Genomic DNA, 21,049 nt, shown 5'->3' on the forward strand with positions numbered 1-21,049 from the left:
AATTCTCACCTTAAAGCTAAATTAAATGTACATTAATAAAAACCCTTAAAGGATGCTAAAAGATTTGCGTTGTTAAACTTCAACTTATGTTCAATTAAAGATTCATGAAAGGTAACTGTTAGCTTTTGGATATTTCGCTTTTTAATTAAAGAAATCAAAAGCTTAAGTCAGCCATTAAGGATGTTTTAGGTTTTGCCAAAAGGAACCGAAAGCATTCGTCCTGTGTTTCCATAAGATTTCTTGTGTACAGACACTGATTTACTGCAAGTTTCTGTTGGTCCTCAGCGACCCATTTGTTTCCCTTGTAGCTGTATGAGTGCTCTATGCTCAGTATAATACATTCAGTCATCACTAATGGATACTGCTTACCTGAGCTGAACACCACGAGAGTAATTAAAATTACACAGAAATAAAATGCAGTGACCCATAGTTGTGCGGTTGAGAGTTGAAACCAAATTTCCCTTTTAGAAAGCGGTTTCTTGTATTTTGTCTGTCGAAAGAGAACGAATGCAACAGGCTCGTGAACCTTCGCGGTCTACCCGCACCTGATCTTGTGACGTCAAGACTCTATGACCGGCTTTGCACCAGATTGTGAAGCCAGCTAATTTGTATGTATTTTTTTCTCGCGCAAAGCTCGTAAAACCGTAAAACCGCAAGATCAGATGGGGTAAACCCGTAGCAAACATGCACAGGCCTGTTGCATTCGTTTTCTTAAAGCAGAAAAGATACAAGAAGTGCTTTCTAAACGGCAAATTTTGTTTCAACTCTCAACCGCACAACTATGGGTCATCACATTTTCTTTTTCTCTGTGATTTTTATTACTCTAGTGGCATTCAGCTCAGGTAAGCAGTGATACATTAGTAATGACCGAATTCGTGGTAGTCATAGTATTGAGCATAGAGCACTCCTACGGCCGCAAGCGAAACAAATACCATACTTGCACTTTTCCAATGGATTGCTGAGGGCCAACAGAAACTTGCAGCAAATCAATTCCTGCATACAAGAAATCTTAAGGATAGAGGTGATGTAAGAAATTTGATATTTCATTCTCATACCAAAGGAGATAAGCGCAGAATTCATTGATGAACAAAAGTTATAACTTACGCGTTTCGAGATATCGAGGCTAGTGTTAATATGTTGAGATTCTACATTGGAGAAAAAAACCAAAATGTAATTCACAACCAATGTTAGCGTAACATAACTTGCTCGTTGCGAAATCTCAACTTTTTTCAACCAAATACTGGCTTAGCTCACCTTGAGTCTCTGTTTGTCTGTGATTGAGCTTCACAACGCGTAATCCAAAGGTTTGAGGTTCGATTTATTACAGGCACTCTTATTTAGTCCTTACGCTCGTTACATGACGAGAAAGGAGGCCGGACATATTTCTTCATTTTCACTGTTATTCGTAAAAAAATGCGGTTGTTCATTCAGCTCGAACGATCTTATGTTTATCATTGTCAATAAATCTCTATGAAAAAATCCAGTGATAAAGCGATATAATATTGAAGGCGCTTTACGAGTCCTTAAATTTCTCTTTGTTGATTACAAATCGCAAGCGAAGGAAATAAGATGTTAGCAAGATAATACTTTCAATGATTGGGTCATAGCAAGTATTGATTGTAGAAAACAATCAAGATATTTCAATTAGCAGTGAGTTATTAAAAAAAATAAAAACGCGAAATTACGCATTAAAATTCTTTAGCCTTTTGAGCATTTGGCAACTGTTTCGGCGTTTGCATGACTATTACATATTGATTCTTTCAATGATATCATAAAAACTATTATCTCAACAAATATAATATTGGGATGACGAAGCATGATGATAGATTATGGCTGCAATTAGTTGAATTATTTTTTCGCATGACGCGTTCGTTTCTCAGAAAACGTTTCCTAACAAATTGTGTAGTGGTATCCTTGCAGCGAAAAGTGAGATAAATTTAGATATGAGGTGAGACTATCTTGGCGTCACTGTCCGCACAACAGAAAATTTGGAGTGGGTTGGAAGAGGACAAAGTCAAAACCCTCAGCTCGCGATTGTTTCTGCGTCTTTGAATTGAATAAATGTTTTTCGATCCCTTTTGTTTCGCCACGCGCTGTTATAATCGTTCCCTTTATGTTATAAACCACTCAAAACGAGTATATCTGAATCGCATAACTTAATGCAAATGATGAACTCGAATTTGTGTTCACAGTTTAAAACTTTATTTTTCTGTCCCTTCAATGCAACCAGTTATACTAAGCGACGTAGATTACATGTTTTTCGTATCAAACAATTCTACAACGACGCATAAGACAGTAAAAGTAATCTCCAAACAAGACATGGCTACTAGAGATTAAATCTCTTGATTACTCGTTTGTGAAAAGTATTCTTGTGAGTTTTTTCCCGCTTAGAATTGTTGTGGAATAAGCACTAGACTGAATCAAATTGATGTGGCTCGATGACTGCCAGATATGAAACTATCGCTTTCTCTGGTCGTAAATTCATTTTGATCATGTCAAATAATCGTCAGGAAACTGAAAGTTCTTTCTTTTATTTTATTATAAATATAAAATCTTTTGATCTGATTAAGAATGAAATGGCACGATAAAGATTCAATTTATCAGTGATTCGCCATACGGACGAAAAAAATAACATTATGCGTAACGCAGATTGATTATCGATCGAAATGACCCCCTTGCACTATAGAAACCTCTACCATGCAGGATCATGCGGAGAGAAGCTGAAGGGAATGAACCAGTTGTTACGTTATTTCCCTCGTCAAAGTGATAAATTATTAGGAGCATTTCTAACACAAATTTTCCTTTCGACTTTAGCCATTTAATTCTGTATCAAGAAGACACTTGGAAGGGTCAACTCTAAATTCCTAACCTTTTTGATGAGATATCTCACAAACCTTAATTGATATGAAAATAAATGGCCTTCTGACATCATTTCAGCCTGATTAGAAAATCGGTTGGTGATCTCGCAAAGCTATTGACATATGACAAAAGATAGAATATAAAATACTGAACACAGAGGCTCTTCCACCCTGACTTGAAATCAACTCACAGCCCCTGGGTCTCTGAGGATGACTGAAAACATACTAGTAATTTAAAAACATCTGACGACCACGAGAAAGATTTAGGACAAAAACTAGCCAACGGTTTTTGTCTTCAATAAAAACAAAATTTAACTCCGAAATGCACGACAACAGCACGTGCACATGACGCGTGCTGTCCAAAGTCCTGTCCCCACTGTTGCTAAAATTGGGCAGATGAGAAACTGTACAATCGCGTTGGAGAATTTTGACATAGTCTTAATTGTAATGATGAGTATAGTGATAACGGTAATGATAATAACAAAAGTAAAGATACTACTAGTTATAACAGTTGTGATAATAATACTAATAATGACATCGATAATGATGAAAATAATTACAAGTCAAAATTTATTTCATATTTAAATCTAACGCTTAAAATCGGTTAGCGCGTAACTTACATGCAAGATTGTGAAAAGAGACTCCCCGAACACTCCTGATAAAAATTGGATAAAAATAGAGGTACTGATAACATATAACAAGAATGATATTAAAAATTCTGGTATTAAGATAAACAAGTGAAAAAAATTATATTGCCCTTTATTTGATAGGTGCTGACAGTGAGTTTACAGTAAAAATTCACCAGAGATACTTGCTGGCGTGCTCTGAATCTAACGATCTACGGCCAGGAAATTTTAAATATATCGATTGGTACCGCTGCTCTCCGAATCTTAAGAAAGATGGTTGCGACAGTGACGGGAAAACGGTCCTGATAGTGCAACTTAAATTTACGAGAGAGACAAAAGTCTATAACCGAGACTTTGACGTTTACACCAACGGAACCTTAGTTATCAAAAAGGTACTACCTATGGATGATGGAGAAATGTTTGTCTGTTCTGCCTTTGTGAGATATATAAAGAGAGCAAATTTCACCGTGATCCTCAATATAGACAAAGGTGATGCCTATATAAGTGTTATATTAAGATGATAATTGTAATTAATAATAATGTATTTATAATAATAACAATGGGAATTTAGCAGTGGGCAATCCACGTGGTGGCTTTTGTTATCCACGGTTTCCAGGTCGAAATTTAATTTGGAATGATGTTTTACTGGGGGGAAGGATAATTGGAGAACCTCGAGGAAAAAAAACGGAGCAAGGACGAGGAGCAACAGAAACCCACTTGTAACGCCAGGGGATCGCTTATTAAGGGTTCCGGTAGCTTAATGTGCCCTCAAAATGTTCTACTTTCATTCACGTTGGGAGTTTCAACAGTTTGAAACAAGTCTACAATAAGACTGCCTGCGAAAGAAACAAATTGGACTGGTAAGTGTACCAAAACCGCTTCTCTGTTCTTTAAATTTTGATATTAAAATATGGCTTTTGGGCCTTGAACTTTGCCAGACCTTTTTGAAAGGGGCGCCAGGTCCGGGAAGTAAATACAGACCACAGCGGTGGGAGGCGAGCGCTCTCACCGCTGCGCATGTGCCAGCCCCACTCCTCGCTTTTGTTTATTTAATCGTATCACTTTGAACGCTGTTTCTTTGCATCTTTGCTTTTCTCTTTTTAGCTAAAGAAGTGCACTTTTATTTTTTTTTAGAACCGCCAAAACTTATACCAAAGAGTCCTCTATCAATTGAGGTCATTGAAGGAACGACTCTTTATATGGATACGGAAGTGCAGGGCTATCCTTATCCCTGGGTAACTTGGAGCCATAACGAGCTTCTCTTAAAGGAAACACCGAATGTCGATTCAGAAACATTTCTAAGAATTCGCAATGTCACTGTAGATAAAAAGGGACGTTACACCTGTTTCGCCAATAATCAGTTGGGAAATTCTAGCTTCACCGTAAGCGTTAAAGTTAAAGGTATTGATTTCATTCATAGTTAGGCAAGCTTCGTTAGAGTAGATGTAGCCAGAGAGCAACGCAGAGGAAGTTTGCTGTTTTTGGTCTTTTACTTTTTTTTAATTGTTCTTCGAGTTATTTGTTACTTTTATTGTTTTGCTTTGCTTCTTTGTTTTCTCTTATTTTCTTCTGTTTTGTTTTGCTTTGTTTTGTTTATTGTTTTTTTTTTAGCTAAAGCTGCAATTTCAGAGAAAAGCTTCATGCCTACTCGCCCAAATTTTCCTACGAATCTAGGTCAGCTGGTGACGACGACCGCAGCATCAGGTAGGTTCTCCCGCTGTTTAACCTTTCTAGAAACGAACGAGCTCTCAGCTTTTTCGCCCCGAAAACATATTTTCGTTTGTTTGCCGCTAAATAACGCTGTTACCACCTTTGTCTTTCTCAGAGCAAGCTGCATAGACGCTTAAGATAGATTGTACAATTTGCGCAGTTTAACTTTCTTCGCTGGTTTGACAGTTTCACTAATTAAACTGATTAGGCCACTTTGCCTATTTTAACTACTTGAGCCAAGCCATTCATTTAGATTGTGCAGTTTTTGCGGCTGTGGCTAGAATATACTGACTAGGGTTCCGAGAACTCCTCTCAAATTCCTCGAGAGGGACTCGTCTTCATCAGTTTGCATAAAATTAAAGCAATCAACTACTGAATGTGGTCACGTTCGAAGAACATCGCACTGTGGAGTCTTCCCAAAAATCTGTTTTGAGTTGGATGTCGTAGTTGCGCTCTTGAAGAATGTTATCTTTGGAGTAAAGTCAGCCCATAGCAATATCTCCGATATGTTTTTTTAGCCCTCAACCACGTCATTTAATTCTCCTAAAGCTTTCTGTACATTACTGAATTTATTCCTGTGTCTCAATCATTAATCACAAAAATCAAGACGGGGAAATATATAGTGACTAAAAAAAGGAAAATTAAAGAAGCGTTGAAAAGAGCAAAACTTGGAGCATAACAAAACAACCAGCATGGTTAAAAATGTATGAATATGCAGTTTAAGTCAACTACGGCATTCTATAATAACTTCTTCCTAACCGAGTGCAAGGGCCGTACCGGGAAATATTGGCCCGGAATATTGGCCTGGGGTCGTGGCAGTACATAGACCGAGTGCAGCGAGGTCCGTACAAAAACGACCGAGTGCCAATATTTCTTAGTACGACTCGAGCAAGTAAGGTTAGTGAGAAGTTTATAATGTGACATTCAGCCCAGACTTGTTTACGTAAATTTCCGGCTTTCGAGATAAAAAAATACACAGCTTATGATTCTTTCCATGAAAACAGTCTGTATTATAAAATCCCAACCAATCACGAACTAACCAAAACGCTTGGATTTACCTAAGGACTACTTTGCCATATTTAGGCTTCTATAAAATATAAACAGTTAGGCAAAGTATACCAGTGATTCACTTCGCCACTCTGTTTCTACCCTAAGATTTCCATACTCCACCATCTTCACTACCATCAGGTAAGTACCGTTGGTTCTATTTCAATTTTCGCAATGTAAGTTTAGGAGCAAACTTTTAACCTGTGTCCAAACCTATATAGGATTGCATTGATTTTCACGAATCCTTTTTTTACCTAAGGACTACCTTTCCATAAAATACAATTTTTAGGCCTCGATAAGATATGAACAACTAGGCACTGTATACCAGTGATTCACTTTGCCACTCTGATTCTACCCTTAGATTTCCAAACTCCACCATCTTTACTTACATCAAGTAAGTTTACAGTTTGTTCTATTTCAATTTTCGCAATGTAAGTTTCGGAGCAATTTTTTAAACTGTATCCAAACTTATATAGGATTGCATTGATTTTTATCGTTCCTTTTTTTACTTAAGGACTACCCTGCCATAAAATACAATTTTTAGGCCTCGATAAGATATGAACAGCTAGGCACTGTATACCAGTGATTCACTTTACCACTCTGATTCTACCCTTAGATTTCCAAACTCCACCATTTTCACTAACATCAAGTAAGTACCGTTTGTTTCATTTCAATTTTCGCAATGTAAGTTTCGGAGCAAACTTTTAAACTTTGTCCAAACTTACATAGTATTGCATTGATTTTTATCAATCCTTTTTTTTCCTAAGGACTACCCTGCCATAAAGTACAATTTGTAGGCCTCTATAAGATATGAACAACTAGGCAAAGTATACCAGTGATTCATTTTGCCACTATGTTTCTGCTCTTAGATTTCCAAAGTCCACCATATTCACTAACATCAGGTACGTACAGTTTGTTCCATGTCAAGTTTCGCAATGCCAGTTTCGGAGCAAACTTATAAACTGTATCCAAACTTGTATGGGAATGCATTGATTTTTATCAATTCTTTTTTCTCGAACAAAATCCTTATTAGTGGTATTTGTTTATCATCGAACTCAACTCTAGTATATCTGAAAGCCGCACTCGTGGAATTCCGCATGCACTGATAGAATGTGATCTGCAACCTGCTTAGTTTAAGAATTGTCTTCTTTCCTTTCATACCCTCATTCCTCCACTTTTTTCCTCATTCTCCTCTATTTCAATACCCTTTCTCATTCCTATTCCTACTTATATCCTCTCCCTCTAATAGAAAAGTAAATTACAGTCGAACCTGTGCTAAGCGTTCACAAACAGCAGGGAAAGGCAGTGTGACTGCTTCATACAGGTTGACCGCTATGCAGGCTCCACAGAACAGGGGTAATACAAATAACGGTTAAAAAAATGCCATTTTATGTCACGATTGACCGCTTAATGCACAGAAACTCCTTCATAAAGTTTTATTTGGATGGTTCTAATTTAAGAGACCGTTCAAGGAAGGTGAAAAATCATGATATATTAACTTGTCAATCTTTGGTATCAGAACAAATTTAAATAAATTCAATCATTCGACAGGATCAGCATTCATGTTATATCTTCTTATGAAGAAGTGTGCTTTGATCTGTTCTTCTGTCATAAAAGTGTGTGACAGTCTGAGTTTAGACCTTCGTGAAAATAATCTATTCCTTGTTTACCTTTGTTTGCCAATTCAAAACCATGCAAATTTGTAGCTAGTGCAGAAAATTTGACAATTCTTTTTTCTGTTACACCAGAAAGAAGAAGTATTTATGGCAGAATCTCCCAATACTCCATTCCAATGGCAGCTGACAATTTTCCGCTTTCCTCCTTCTGTCGGGTCTGCTTTTGCTGAGGGTGCCACATCGATTAATTTACTTTTCAATCCTCTTCCAATCTGGAATGGGTTTATGTTTTCTCCAACAGTGAAGTTTTTTTGGTAATGATATTTCTGATCTTCTTCCGATTTTTGCCATTATATTGGGCTGTAAGCATGCTTTTGGTGGTCGCAACAGGTATATTACCTTTCGTCTCAAAAATCAACAAAATATGCCAAGATTTAAGCCTAAACTTCAAAATGTAAACTGAACGGAGTTGCCCGGTTACAATGATCCGTACGTAGCCTATAGAAGTTTTCTTGAGAAGCACACTGCTATTTTTAATTAACCAATGGTTTCCATTAAAACTGGTTAGGGCCAAAGGCTACATAACATCCAAACTCTGGCTTTCTAAAACACTTTTAAAGTCAATCTGGAGAAAGCACGTACTTTGTAAGCGTTTTTTTAATAACCTCATCCCCCAAAGAGAGTATCGTTATAAGTGCTATGAGAGTAAACTCAGTCACTCTTTACGAACAGCTAAACGTCAATATTACGCTAAGAAGATTGAAGAGGCAAAAAATAATGTAAAATGCTCTTGGAGGCTGCTCAATGAGGTCCTGAACAAAAGAACTTCAAAACTGACATTGCCGTCGTTATTTAAATTTGACAACAAAGACTTATCAGATCCTAGACAAATTGCTGAGTAGTTTTGTATCTACTTCACAAATATTGGTCCCAGTCTAGCTAGGAATATTCCCGCATCTCATAAATCGCACCGTCACTTTCACTCTGTGGATTTTATTGGTTCTTTATATTTTGATGAAATTTCTGAGCATGAGTAGTCAATATTTGTGGCACTTTGCGCTCTGAGGAAGCTACAGGCTTCGATAATATTTACACAAGTCTTATCAAAGAAACTATTACTTCAATTTGCAGCACTTTGATTCATATCCTTAATTTAAATCGCTAAGTTCTGGAGTTTTCCCAGCAGAGCTAAAGATTGCTGGTGTCGCGTCATTGTTTAAAACTGGTGATAAGTCATCATTTTCAAACCACAGACCTACTACTGTTCTCTCCTCTTTCTCTAAAAATTAAAAAAAAAACTTGTCTACAGTCGTGTTACTGATTATTTGAGTAAATATAAGATACTAACTGATAATCAATTCGGTTTTCGTAAACAGTATTCAACTCAATATGCCCTAGCTCTTTTCTCTAACAAAATATTTTTCTGCTATTGATAATACTGAGATAACAGTGGGTATATTTATTGATTTTTTTCTAAAGCCTTTGACACAGTTAACCATCAAAGTTTACTTGATAAGTTTCTTCACTATGGTATTCGCGGTTTTGCATTAAACTGGCTTGACACGATCCAAAAAATAGAACACATTTTGTTCAGTCAAATGGATTTGATTTATCCTATTCAAATGTCAAGAACTGTCACGAACAGTCACGTGTATTTCGTAATCGAATTGTTATGTAAAAAAATTTCAGGCCCGTACGGGATTTCCACCGCAGTGCAAATATGTGAATTTTCATATATCTAAATCTTCATTCACTCGGATGTTTATTTGTACCCAATTCATTGACCAGCTCCCAGTTGGCTTGTTAGCTCAATTGGTAGAGCGCTGCACCGGTATCGCAGAGGTCATGGGTTCAAATCCCGTACGGGCCTGAAATTTTTTTTTTCAGGTCCTACTTACAACTACTAGTTTCAGTAGTGTTCTTAGCTGCGAGGATCTTCAAATTTCATCTTTCCACCGCAGTGCAAATATGTGAATTTTCATATATCTAAATCTTCATTCACTAGGAAAGGTCATGTTTATGTACAAGATAGGCCGTCTTCCTGATGCTCTTAAACGATTATTTTCGTTTTCGAGTAGCAATCGTCGCTATTACACCAGACAGTGTAATTCCTTTTACATACCCCTTAGAGAACAAACATTGGACAGTTTCCATTGTCTTTGCAAAGACCTAAATTTTTCAATTCTTTGAATATAAAAATCCAAAATGTTGGCACACTTTCCCTGTTTAACTCTAAACTCGTATTCTTCTTTGTATATTTATTTTTTACTGTTCTTTTTTTCTTGCATTCTGACGCTGCTTAAGTTTATATTTGTTTAAGTGCCTGCTGTATTGTTGTTGTTTTATGTGTGTGTGCGTCATTTCCCTTTTAACCTAAAATATTTTGCACCTAGATCATGCCATAAAACTGATACCTCACTTTTGTAAAATATGAGGAGCCTGTAGCTCGCATAGGCTTCTTGGTTTCCCTACGGGTTTCCTTGCCTCGTACTAAATCTTCAGCGATATCATATTAATGTTTATGTAATTCCTTTTTTATTTCTACTGATGTATCATTATTATAAAATGAAAACCAAAAAAATAAAATAAAATAATAAAAAAACGTAAATAATATATGGATCACCCCGAATTTTTTTGGTCTTACTCCTCCAATGATTACATCTGCATCTTTTTCAAGAGAAATAATACGCGTTTTATTCTTCCATTTCCGATCAAGCAGTTTTTTTTTTATATATATTTTTGTTCCATTTAGACTTATTTTAATTTTCCTAATAACACTGAAGACGGTTAGGACTTATGGAAGAGAAGAGGAAAATTTGAAAGGGAGATCGAAGACTCTTTTTTCGTGAAAAAGAAAAAGTGTCTTCAACTGTTTTTTGAATTGGATATCCTCGGTCTACATGAAACTTTCATTTTTGTCGTTGCATGGTGCTTTTACACCCTCTTTGTCATATTCATATGTAGGTGCCGCTCTGAATAACGATGGCTATTTCCACATTTTATGTTTAACTCCCTATCAACATCTGTTTATAATACGCACACTAAGCTCCTCGCGCTTTCCCTCGTCAGGGTTTTTGTGTTTTTTCTTTTTGTGTGCATGTGTGTGTGTGTTTTATTTTTTTTTATTATTATTATTTTTACCGTCCCTCAATGGGAGGATAGAAAATTTAATTTTTTTGATATTATTATTTTTGCCTTTTTAGAGACCCAAAGTCCCTCAGGTTCACCACCCCCAAGTAAGTATACCTCTGTTCCTTTTCTTTTCTTTAAATTAGTTGCTCTTCTGGTTCTATTAGTCCAGCATGTTATAGCAACAACGTGGATATTCCAGGCCTTTTGAGCCCGCGATCACCTCACCTACTCACCGTTGTCACTTAGCGAGGATCACTGCTTAAGCTTTCAAAAGGTTCTTTTTGTTGTTGATCTTGTTTTTTTGTTAGCTAAGATGCAATGAGACATCTTTTCTGAAGGTACGTGGCCAGAGAGAGTGGTGTAATTGGTTTCTTTGTTTCTATGTTAGCTTTTTTATCATGAAGAAAAGAAAGAAAAAGGCGAAAACTCGATCGTTATCTTTGCGAATTTAACCATTATAGCTGATTTCAGATGTTTCAACTGCTTTGGGTTTCTATCCAACTGTTCATTTTTTACCAATATTACTCTTTTTTCCCCATGATACTATTTTGCATAAAACTGAGGTTATTTCACTCTTACAACAAGGAAAATAGAGCCATAGCGATTTGTGTAACAAATACTTAAATCAGTAACAGCTTTCAGGAAGAGAAAGTTAATTTCTGTAACTAGCAGGATTCATCCTGTGGATGTTTAGCTATGTGAAAAAACATTTTCCCAGATTAAATCCCGTACGAGTAGAGCACACATGTTCCTTCCCTATTCACACAAAACGTTAAGCCACAATAAAATGTTGGCTATTCAATATGTAATATATTTGGAATTTCTGTGATCCACAGCGTTAAATAGTGTATCTACGGCCAACTGTGAATGCCCTTGCTGGGCAATCTATGTCTTGATTGCATGTCTCGTAATTGCTGTTGTGATCATTGCCTGTTTGGTGGTGAAGAGGCATAATGGGAGCAGCCAAGGTCATCGCGATGAAAATCACCTTCAAAATGCTGGTTTTGAGTTAGAAAGGAGGGATGACAATCAACCTGCCAATCAACCACTGAATTTAACCTAGAATGTATTCCAAAGAAAGAGAAGAGAGCGGAGCAGAGGCAAATGATGTACTGAAAGTCTAAACATTTGTCTTTCCACCAGTACGTAAATTCACCATATTAGGGCAATGGAACGCGCAAAAAATGCCACGGTATTTGTAACTGCTGTCTGCCGGGTTAGGTATTATATAAAATTATATATTAGTGACGTTTTCAGATCATATTTCTGAACCTCGTGCTTTGTAGCTATATCGCATTGTTGTGTTGCGAATCGAACGTTTTTTGAGTCGTCACTATTATGCGAGTTTCACTGTGTTCAGCCCCTATTATTCGTAGGCGTATGGAGAGAACAATGGGTAAGCATAGCTTTGTATTCCTTAAGTCACCAGGAACATATAAATGGTTTCTTTTGTGTTGTTTTATTCTTCCGCGTGTTCCTTGTGCGATCATTACGATGTTCAGACTAGACCGTACGAAGATTTTAAACCCAGAAGCCAAAGGACATCCTTTCTTCGATGGTTTAACAAATAATGCGAGCTGATATTTTGCTCATTGCTCGTAATTTTCATCGCCCCTACGGACTCAGAAAAATACCACATAACTCGCAAAATATCTGCGCGTATTATATGTTAAACCATTGAATGTGGTGTATATAGTGACTTTTTGGGGCCCTAGAGCAGGCTTTACATCACAATATCACGGTTTTTAGTGTGGTTTTCACTACCCTTCCAATGTAGATGAAAGGAAAATTTAAGTAAAAGAACAAGTTAACTTAAAATATCCTACTACGTAATCCTCATTAATTTTAATGTGGTAGTCGCCGACTTGGAAGCTTTTGCTCCTTTGGCCACTGATCACTTTGCTCTTACGGGGGTCGTAGCCGGAATTTTTGAAGGGAAGTGGGGGGAGGGGGGGTTCACACTGTGTCAAACAGAGGATTCTCACAAGTTTTCGCCAGCTTAATATTAATATTAATATTAACCCTCCCCCCTCCTTCCCACAGTTATGTCCCTGTCTCACTGTCTTATTAAGGTAATTTGTTATTTTCTTACTTTGTATTTTTTTTAATTTCTTTTTGTTTAATAATTGAGATTTATTCTGCTAAAATAAGTGTAATTAAATAAAAATTCACTACCGTCAGAGTAGGTGTGCATTGCAATACCTACTTTAGAAAAAAGGTCAAGCTATTAAGGAAACAAAAACAAAATACTGATAAAAATGACCTACCTTGCAGTTGTGTGGTTTCTCCAACTGTCTCTTTGTCTCCTACGCCATTTTAAAGGCTTTCTTGAGAGTTTTTATCATGAGTCTTACTGCCAATTAATTTACGACCGGAGGTGGAATAGCAATCTTGGATCCGGATGACCAATCAAAATATAAAAGTTCAGAGCTCCATCTAACCCACAAAACTGGTTCCGAATCCTCAAAAATTCTTGTCACGCTCCTCTTTTCGGGACGAGTCGCAGGAAGGGCTTCGGACTAAAGAAAAATAAATCTCAAAATAGACATTGTAACTAAAGATTTTAGCGAGAGCTGGGTTGCCGAATTCCAAAAAATAGTTTGTGTACTGTTTCTTAGTATGCAACACGACCCCTTCCAGCCATAAAGATAGAAGTCAGTATCTACCACCAAAGGCAAACTGTATTCATGATGAAAGAAGAACTAGAACATCTCACTGTAGCCTGATTTCGCTGTGTTAGCGAGAAAAAAAAATCTTCTAGAGGCATTATTTATCGCGCAGGGGGGGGGGGGGTGGGTTCCAAAACTTTTGCGCGGGGAGGATCACATTGTTTTAAAGGGAACGGAGGGAAGATCCGTCGCTTCCAATAGATTTTAAAGGGGAAAATATAGAGTAAATCGACTGCTAAGTTGGTTGACAAACATTTGCTTCAGTAAGCACTTTCCCGATGTAGATTAACTTCCAGTTCAGTTGCATATATATTATTTCATCGCACGTTCTCTTTCCGATCGTCGACCAAGAGGATTCTGAGAACGAAACAGAACGTGTTAAATTTGAATTTGTTCATTATTTTTGTCTTTACATTTCGTTGAAAAAAGACAGGAACCCGAAAATGATATGTGGACTCCAATGTCGCTATCATTTTATATTGGTAAAGACTTGCTTCAACTTTCACCATGATATGAAGTTAAGGTGCACCAAGTATGCGATTTTTCGGAATTTCCATCCCATTTCTTCCCTCTGGTTTTCCAACACCATAACGTTTTTTAAGGATAACTTAAGTAAATTCCATGATGCAAACAATTCTTGTGAATTATTGGGGTTTTCAGAGAATGGATGCACCATTTATTAGCTAGCTACAGTAGCAAACCGACTGTCAGTTGGATAACCTGGCACTAATGGGTTAAACTTTCTGTATACTCGTAGGAGAACAAGCACACCTACTCTGTTGTACTCAATCCTTGAAAGGTAATGGCTTTTTTTCTGTTAAAAAAAATTTGTTGTCATGACTTCCTCATGGGTGGCGTGTTCATGAGTGTTTTTGTCACGCGTGGTAATTAATACCGTAAGACGCTCAGCGCCAGTATTTGATGAAAGGATACAGTTTATTTTCTCCCTTCCATTCTGCCACTAGAAATACATAAGCCCTTAGTCTACCCCCTTAGCTCCAGATCGACATGGTCCTATATGCATATGTATTCCGGGGAAATGCAGGGAAGTTTTGAAATACAGTAAACAGCAAACTGCATGTGTACCATGGAATAATTATTCTCAAACTCAGAATTGTCAAGTTTCTGCCCTTTTCTCAGCATTTATTGCTATCAGCATGACTGTCCTTTTCCACAATCAAGATAATTGAACCTATATTAGTTGCATGCCTATAGACGCAATCATGCGTCTCTATCGTTTCTACCGGAATAAAAAGATTACTGCGTTTTCAAATGAAAACTCCTTTTTGAAATCTCGCCAGCCGAACAGGATCGGGCCAAATGCTCGCGCAAACTGATAACCCTGTTAACCAATTAAACGAACAGATGAATTGATTGAGCATGACGATTTCCTGTTAAATAATCTCTGCTTCAATAGAAAACATACAAATAACTTGTCAGCTTCTTGTCTGAAGATAATTATGACATGAATAGGTCAATACAACCACGACCGTGACACACACGTGTTTTTATCAACACTATAAAGTGAATTAATAAAGAGATAAATAGAAAGATATATAGATGAGTGAAACATGCAACATTCGTTCCTGAGAAATACATTTCCTGATCTTTCATCTCATAAAATGGCCCGTTGACTTCAAATAAAAGAGGAAGTTGTGTGACTTTTTCTTTGTTGAAGTGAATGCTAATCTTAGTTTACACTTGAAATTGACTCACAGCCCCTGGGTCTCCAAGGTGACTGACATAAGAGTTATTAAAAGAATGGCACGACCACGCGAAAGATTTCGGACAAAACTTAGCCAACTGTTCTACGTCTTCAATAAAATCAATAGTAAACTCCGAAATGCACGACAACTGCACATGCACATGCCGCATCCAGTCCAAAGTCCAGTTCCTACTCTTATTAAAATTGGGCTGATGAGAAACAATCACGTTGGAGATATTTGACATAGTTTTAATTGGAATGATGGTTATAATGATAACAATAATGATAATAATAATGGTAAAGATAGTTAAGATAATAATTAGCTCGTGTCTTTATGCCACCACAGAAACAAACGTGACTGCATAACAATTGAAGTATTAATTATCACGAAACAGGCATATAGGATGAAAGTATAGTCTCTCAGTTTTTTCACCCAACCGCAAAATATTTCACGCTCTACTCCCACGCATCGAGCACTGTAAAACGGAAAAAATATAAATATAAATATATCTGAAAGTTGAACTAATCAATAAGACATAACTTTTCTGAGAAAGAAAAGTTATGTCTTATTGATTAGTTCAACTTTTCAGATATACCACGCTCTACGAACGCATCGAGCGCTATATCGCAAGGATGTAGAAACTCTACGGAACTCAGCAAGCATACCTGGACCCTTAAAGAAAATAACATTAACCACTTTACTTCATGGCACACCCTTTCATCACGATCACCCTACAGCAGCGCAAACAAAAGATGCAACGTCTGCCTCAAAGAGAAATTACTCATCATTCGCCGACCCGAATTATTATCACTCCATAAAAGTATCGAGCACTGTAGAACGGAAAAATTAATACACAGACTTCCTATATATACATATAAATATATATATATATATCCCCAAACAATAAGTACAAGATCATAGGAATCTTTGAAAAGATAAACAATGTATTGCCATAGATTAAAGATAACAGAAAACGCTGGTTGATATCAATTACATATTATATATTCAATGACATGCAAATTAAAGCAGATTCCATAAAACAACCAAATTAAAAAAAAATCCCTAAAAAATTATAACAACTACTGAAACAATATATTTAGACTAATTAGTAATAACTATAACATAACGATAGTGGTGACTGACGTTTCGACAACCTGAGCGGAAATCACTCACAGACCTACTACTACTACCGAAGCTAACGACAACGCAACTCCTACGACCACAGCCACTATACCATACATAAAGGGCATATCTGAGACCATCTCACGCATCCTACAACCATTCAATATCCGCGTCTTATGCCTAATGCCTAACCTTCAGCACCAACCACTTTCAACGACTGACCCTGGAAAGCTATTTCACTAACTTGGAACAGACTCCTCTCAACAGATGTCAACAACTACCGGCACCATACAAACGACTCATCCACGACATTAACATTGCAAACGAACCGAACAGAACGACCTAACTTCACTAACGGATCCAAACTGACCAATCACGACTGACCTACGCCACTTCAGTCTTACAGCCAATAACATCACGGCAAAACTGACCAATCAGTGTACACAAGCCGGACTAAGTACATTCGACTGACAACAGCCTTTCACTTGACTCTGATGATGACTTCCGCTCAGGTTGTCGAAACGTCAGTCACCACTACCGACAACAGTCCTTCTCAGGACCACACTCACCCGGACGATCAAACTACATTATTACATGTTATCCCCGGGTTCAAACCATTTACTGTATGACAATTAATCAAAAGTAAACTTCTTCTTGTACTGTTGCTCAAAAGCATCAACTAATGGACACATGTCTCTGATGATATTATCTACAGTTTTAATTGGTCCAAATAACTCTCTTAACCAAATGACACTCCTCTAGTAAAGGACCTTAATTCAATGAGTGTCTTTTCATAGGTAGTAAAAGCAAATCGACATAATTCAATCTTCTTTTCAAATCTTTTATTTCACAGTATATTTTAATATCAATCCATTACCATGTATATTGTTTAATATGATGGGATTCATTGTTACCCCTCCTCCCAGCTATAGTACCAGCTACTATTAAACAGGTTGATGATAAACTGCATAACATATTCAGTTTTTTTAACCACTTGTAGGCTTTCCTATATAGCCAGAACTTCTTATGGTAGAATTTGTACAGTGGTGTTATTTCATCTATCTTATGCTCACCCAGGGATTTGTCTATGTGATTGAGGTTAATAACGCTCCTCTGTTTGAAGCTCCTGTATAAAATTTTTATGTTAATCAGTTATTTTTATCATTATTTGAGCATAAAGCCCACCATCGAGATTGCCATTATCCATACCGAATGATGTGGAATGATCAGCAAATGTACTCAATATTCCAGAAAATGAAACATCTATCCAGTTATTGTTTGTGTCTTGTGTAAATGCAGTGTATGGCTTAAGAATAGATCCGGAAGTATCATATCATTTATAATAGAAATGTGTTGCAGGCCCCTTGTAACCATCTCAATAATGAAATTTATATGTTCCATCTACAATAAACGTTAATTTGAAACTTTGTGATGTGAAATGTGAATAATTGAAAACTACATATTTTGATTTTGATGTTAAAAATTGGTTTTCTTTTCATTATCATGTCCCATTTCATAATAAAAAAACTATAGGGTACAAATCCCAATGTTACTGATTGTTTAACAACATCCACAAATGATTTATTTGCAGCATCATTACCATTTGTTGGTGTGGCTAAATTGATTATTTTTTATTGGACGTATTTAAATCAGCGGACATTGGTTTTGTTCTATCAGTTTTCAATACATTGTTTGTCTGTGTGTCCACCTATGAATTATTGACAGCATCATTAGCATCAATTGATGTGGCTAAATGGATTATTTTACCATTAGCCACTTTTTAATCTGCGGCCACTGCTGTCTTTCCATCAGACCCAAAAACTCCTTTATCACCTTTGTCACCTTTGACACCTTTTGGATCCTGTGTACAAGTATCTCCCTTCAATCCTTTAAGACCTTGCAAACCTGATAGAACACGTGTACTGATTACCCTATTTTGTCTTACATCACCGCCAGCGTAAATACCTATGTGATATATAATATATGTTTATATATTTGTTGTTTTGAGCATGTTAGCTGATTCACCTCCATCAAGTATACCATCATTAACTCCAAAAACTACTGTATTTCCAGGAGACTCACAAAAAGAGTGAACAATGTTACATCATGACTGTAAATATCTGGAAATCACATATTTGCATTGCGGTTGAAGATAAGAATAGAAGCGATCTTCGCAGTTATGTGCACAACAAAACTAGTACCTGAAATAAAGCCTGAGAAAAATTCAGGCCCGTACGGGATTTTAACCCATGACCTTTGCGATACCGATGCAGCGCTCTACCAACTGAGCTAAAAAACCCAACTAAGAGCTGGTCATCACGTTGGTTCAATGATTATTTAGGCAAAAAGTCTTGCATTTTCGTCTAACAACTAAAAACGTTTGACAAATGAGTGACTGAAAGGGGAAGAGAGTTCAAAATTTTGGGACGTTGGTAGGGAATTATAAATTTATTGAGATTTGTACAGCACAAATGCGTTCGATAATTACTGGCTGTTCTGGTGCCATAGTTGTAAATTTGGCTATTCGTTACAAATTGAAAAGGATTAGAAAGCAATGGGGGTAATAAGTTATTTTTATAAAAAGACATGAATTTGGCGATTTCAAACGTATTGACTCGTAAAGTGTCTAAAAATTCCTAGTTTGGAGAATAAAGGAGCGGAATGTGCTCGATAGTCTGAGTTGGTGATAGCCCGCACAACTCCCTTTTGCAAGTCATAAATTATATTTAAGTTAGATACGTATGTGGACGACCAGGCGGAGTTACAATAGACGATATGAGGATAAGTTAAGGTATAGTACTTTGTGAGTTTGGTTTTGGAGGATAGGAAAAAGTGAGACTTAAATAAAATGCCTATTGATTTAGCGATTTGTTTACATACATAGCTGATATGATGTTTCCAGGTGAAATGATCGTCAACATAGACCCCAAGGAATTTAGGTCTATTAGATCGTTGTAGGGGTTTACTTCCAAAGGAGAGATAAATGTTGGAGTTAAATTTCTTCTGTCTGGGTTTAAAAATGACGTAGCTAGTTTTCTTAATATTAACTGAAAGCTTATTACATTTAAGTCAAACATCAATATTTTGAAGTTCATCATTAAGTACGGATTCTAAGCTATTTGGATTTGAGTGAGAATTAAATTAAAGATACTCAGCGAAAAGCAGAGGGTGTGTTAATTCAAAGGCATTGGGGAGGTTAATTATGTTTAGAACACTGCACTTGATGATTTACATTGGAGAGCAAGCTTGATTGAATTGGAAAAATTGGAAAAAAAAGCTAGGATCCTCTGCTTTGAAGATGGGAATAATTTTAGCGATTTTAAGTTTGTCCGGGATTATGCCTTTTCGCAGAGATACGTGGATAATGTCTGCCAAAGGATCACAAATAAGATGAAATGAATACTTAATGACATGCATTAGCATACTGTCATAGCCAGGAGCCTTCTTTTAAGCGAACGTGCCACAAATGCTTTCCAGTTCGTTAGTTGCGGTGAACTTTGACTTAATGGAGGGATGGTTATTATCATCAAAATAAGAAAGAAAACAAGGATTCATACTGGGTATAAATCTAGCAAGGTTGGGACCAATGTTTGTAAAGTATTTAAATAATTTGTAAGCGATCTCCATTGGATCCGTTAATGCTGTGCCATCAGATTTGAATGATGTGGGAAGAGATGACCTACTTTTATGCTTGTTGATGACCTCATTTAACAGTTTTCAAATTGTTTTGGGGTCATCTGTGGCATTCTCAAATTTTGGAGTCGTAGTATTTTCGTTTGGTAATGCGAATAACATGGGTGAGTTTGTTTTTTTAGGCTTTATAGTTTGTCTCAGAAGATGTGGAAGGTGATGTGACGAACTTTTTGCAGAGTCTGTTCTTCTTGTTAACGGATTTCAGAGGTTCAGGGCTGCTTAACCTGCTTACCTTTGAGAACCTTTAAAGGGAAACAGGCGTTGTAGATTCTGGAGTAATTTTCACTAAAATCATTATAGGCTTAATTGGGATCTTCCATGTTGCAAAATGAGGACCATTTTGCGTTTGAAAGGTTCTCGTTGAATTTTTGCAAATTACAGTCATTGAATGTGTGCATCATAATTTTCCTTTCTGTGCTGCGTGTTAGAGTTGCGTCGTCAAAATATGCAAAGAACGTTAACGGGTAAGTGGGCAGATAAATCGTTTAGAACAATGCCACTCTAAACATTATGTGCAAGGTTGTTGGTGAACGATGTTTTTTTTTTCCGTGGGGAACAATAATTTCCAAGAAAAGTGACTCAATTACATCTGGATCTGAAAATTTGCATCCTTCGGGAGGTTTGTATTCAAGGCCGTTTTGTAAATAAATTCCAACTCCGCCTGTTTTCGATTTACGATGGTTGAGACTAAATTGTATCCTGTGATATTTAAGAGCTCTGCAGTGCAATCAGTTGGCCAAGTTTCTGACACACCAATCAGAGAAAAGCATATTAAGCTTTCTCAGCAATGAATTAAGTTTATCGAAATTTCTCATTAAGCTTCGAGTGTTTATATGTATAATAGAAACGTTTCTTGCCAAAAGAAGTCGC

General features: G+C 36.8%; 1 protein-coding gene across 2 annotated transcripts; it reads left to right on the top strand.

Moving 5' to 3' along the window:
- The first annotated feature begins 682 nt into the window (after positions 1-682).
- LOC149043634 (uncharacterized) lies at positions 683-13,196 on the top strand. 2 transcript variants are annotated; one of them, XM_089210462.1, is made up of 10 exons: positions 684-842; positions 3,629-3,973; positions 4,619-4,885; positions 5,096-5,188; positions 6,350-6,382; positions 6,603-6,635; positions 6,858-6,890; positions 7,111-7,143; positions 11,061-11,093; positions 11,826-13,196. In XM_089210462.1, the coding sequence occupies exons 1-10, from the start codon at positions 782-784 to the stop codon at positions 12,050-12,052; spliced, it is 1,158 nt and encodes a 385-aa protein (XP_089066588.1). In that variant the 5' UTR covers positions 684-781; the 3' UTR covers positions 12,053-13,196. The 2 variants fall into 2 exon arrangements, with proteins under 2 accessions (XP_089066589.1, XP_089066588.1); XM_089210463.1 differs by lacking the exon at positions 6,603-6,635 and having other exon boundaries at positions 683-842.
- The last annotated feature ends 7,853 nt before the right edge of the window (positions 13,197-21,049 follow it).

The sequence above is a fragment of the Pocillopora damicornis genome, chromosome 6 (genome assembly GCF_964200805.1).
Source record: "Pocillopora damicornis chromosome 6, jaPocDami1.2, whole genome shotgun sequence".
In the NCBI taxonomy this organism is placed as follows: domain Eukaryota; kingdom Metazoa; phylum Cnidaria; class Anthozoa; order Scleractinia; family Pocilloporidae; genus Pocillopora; species Pocillopora damicornis.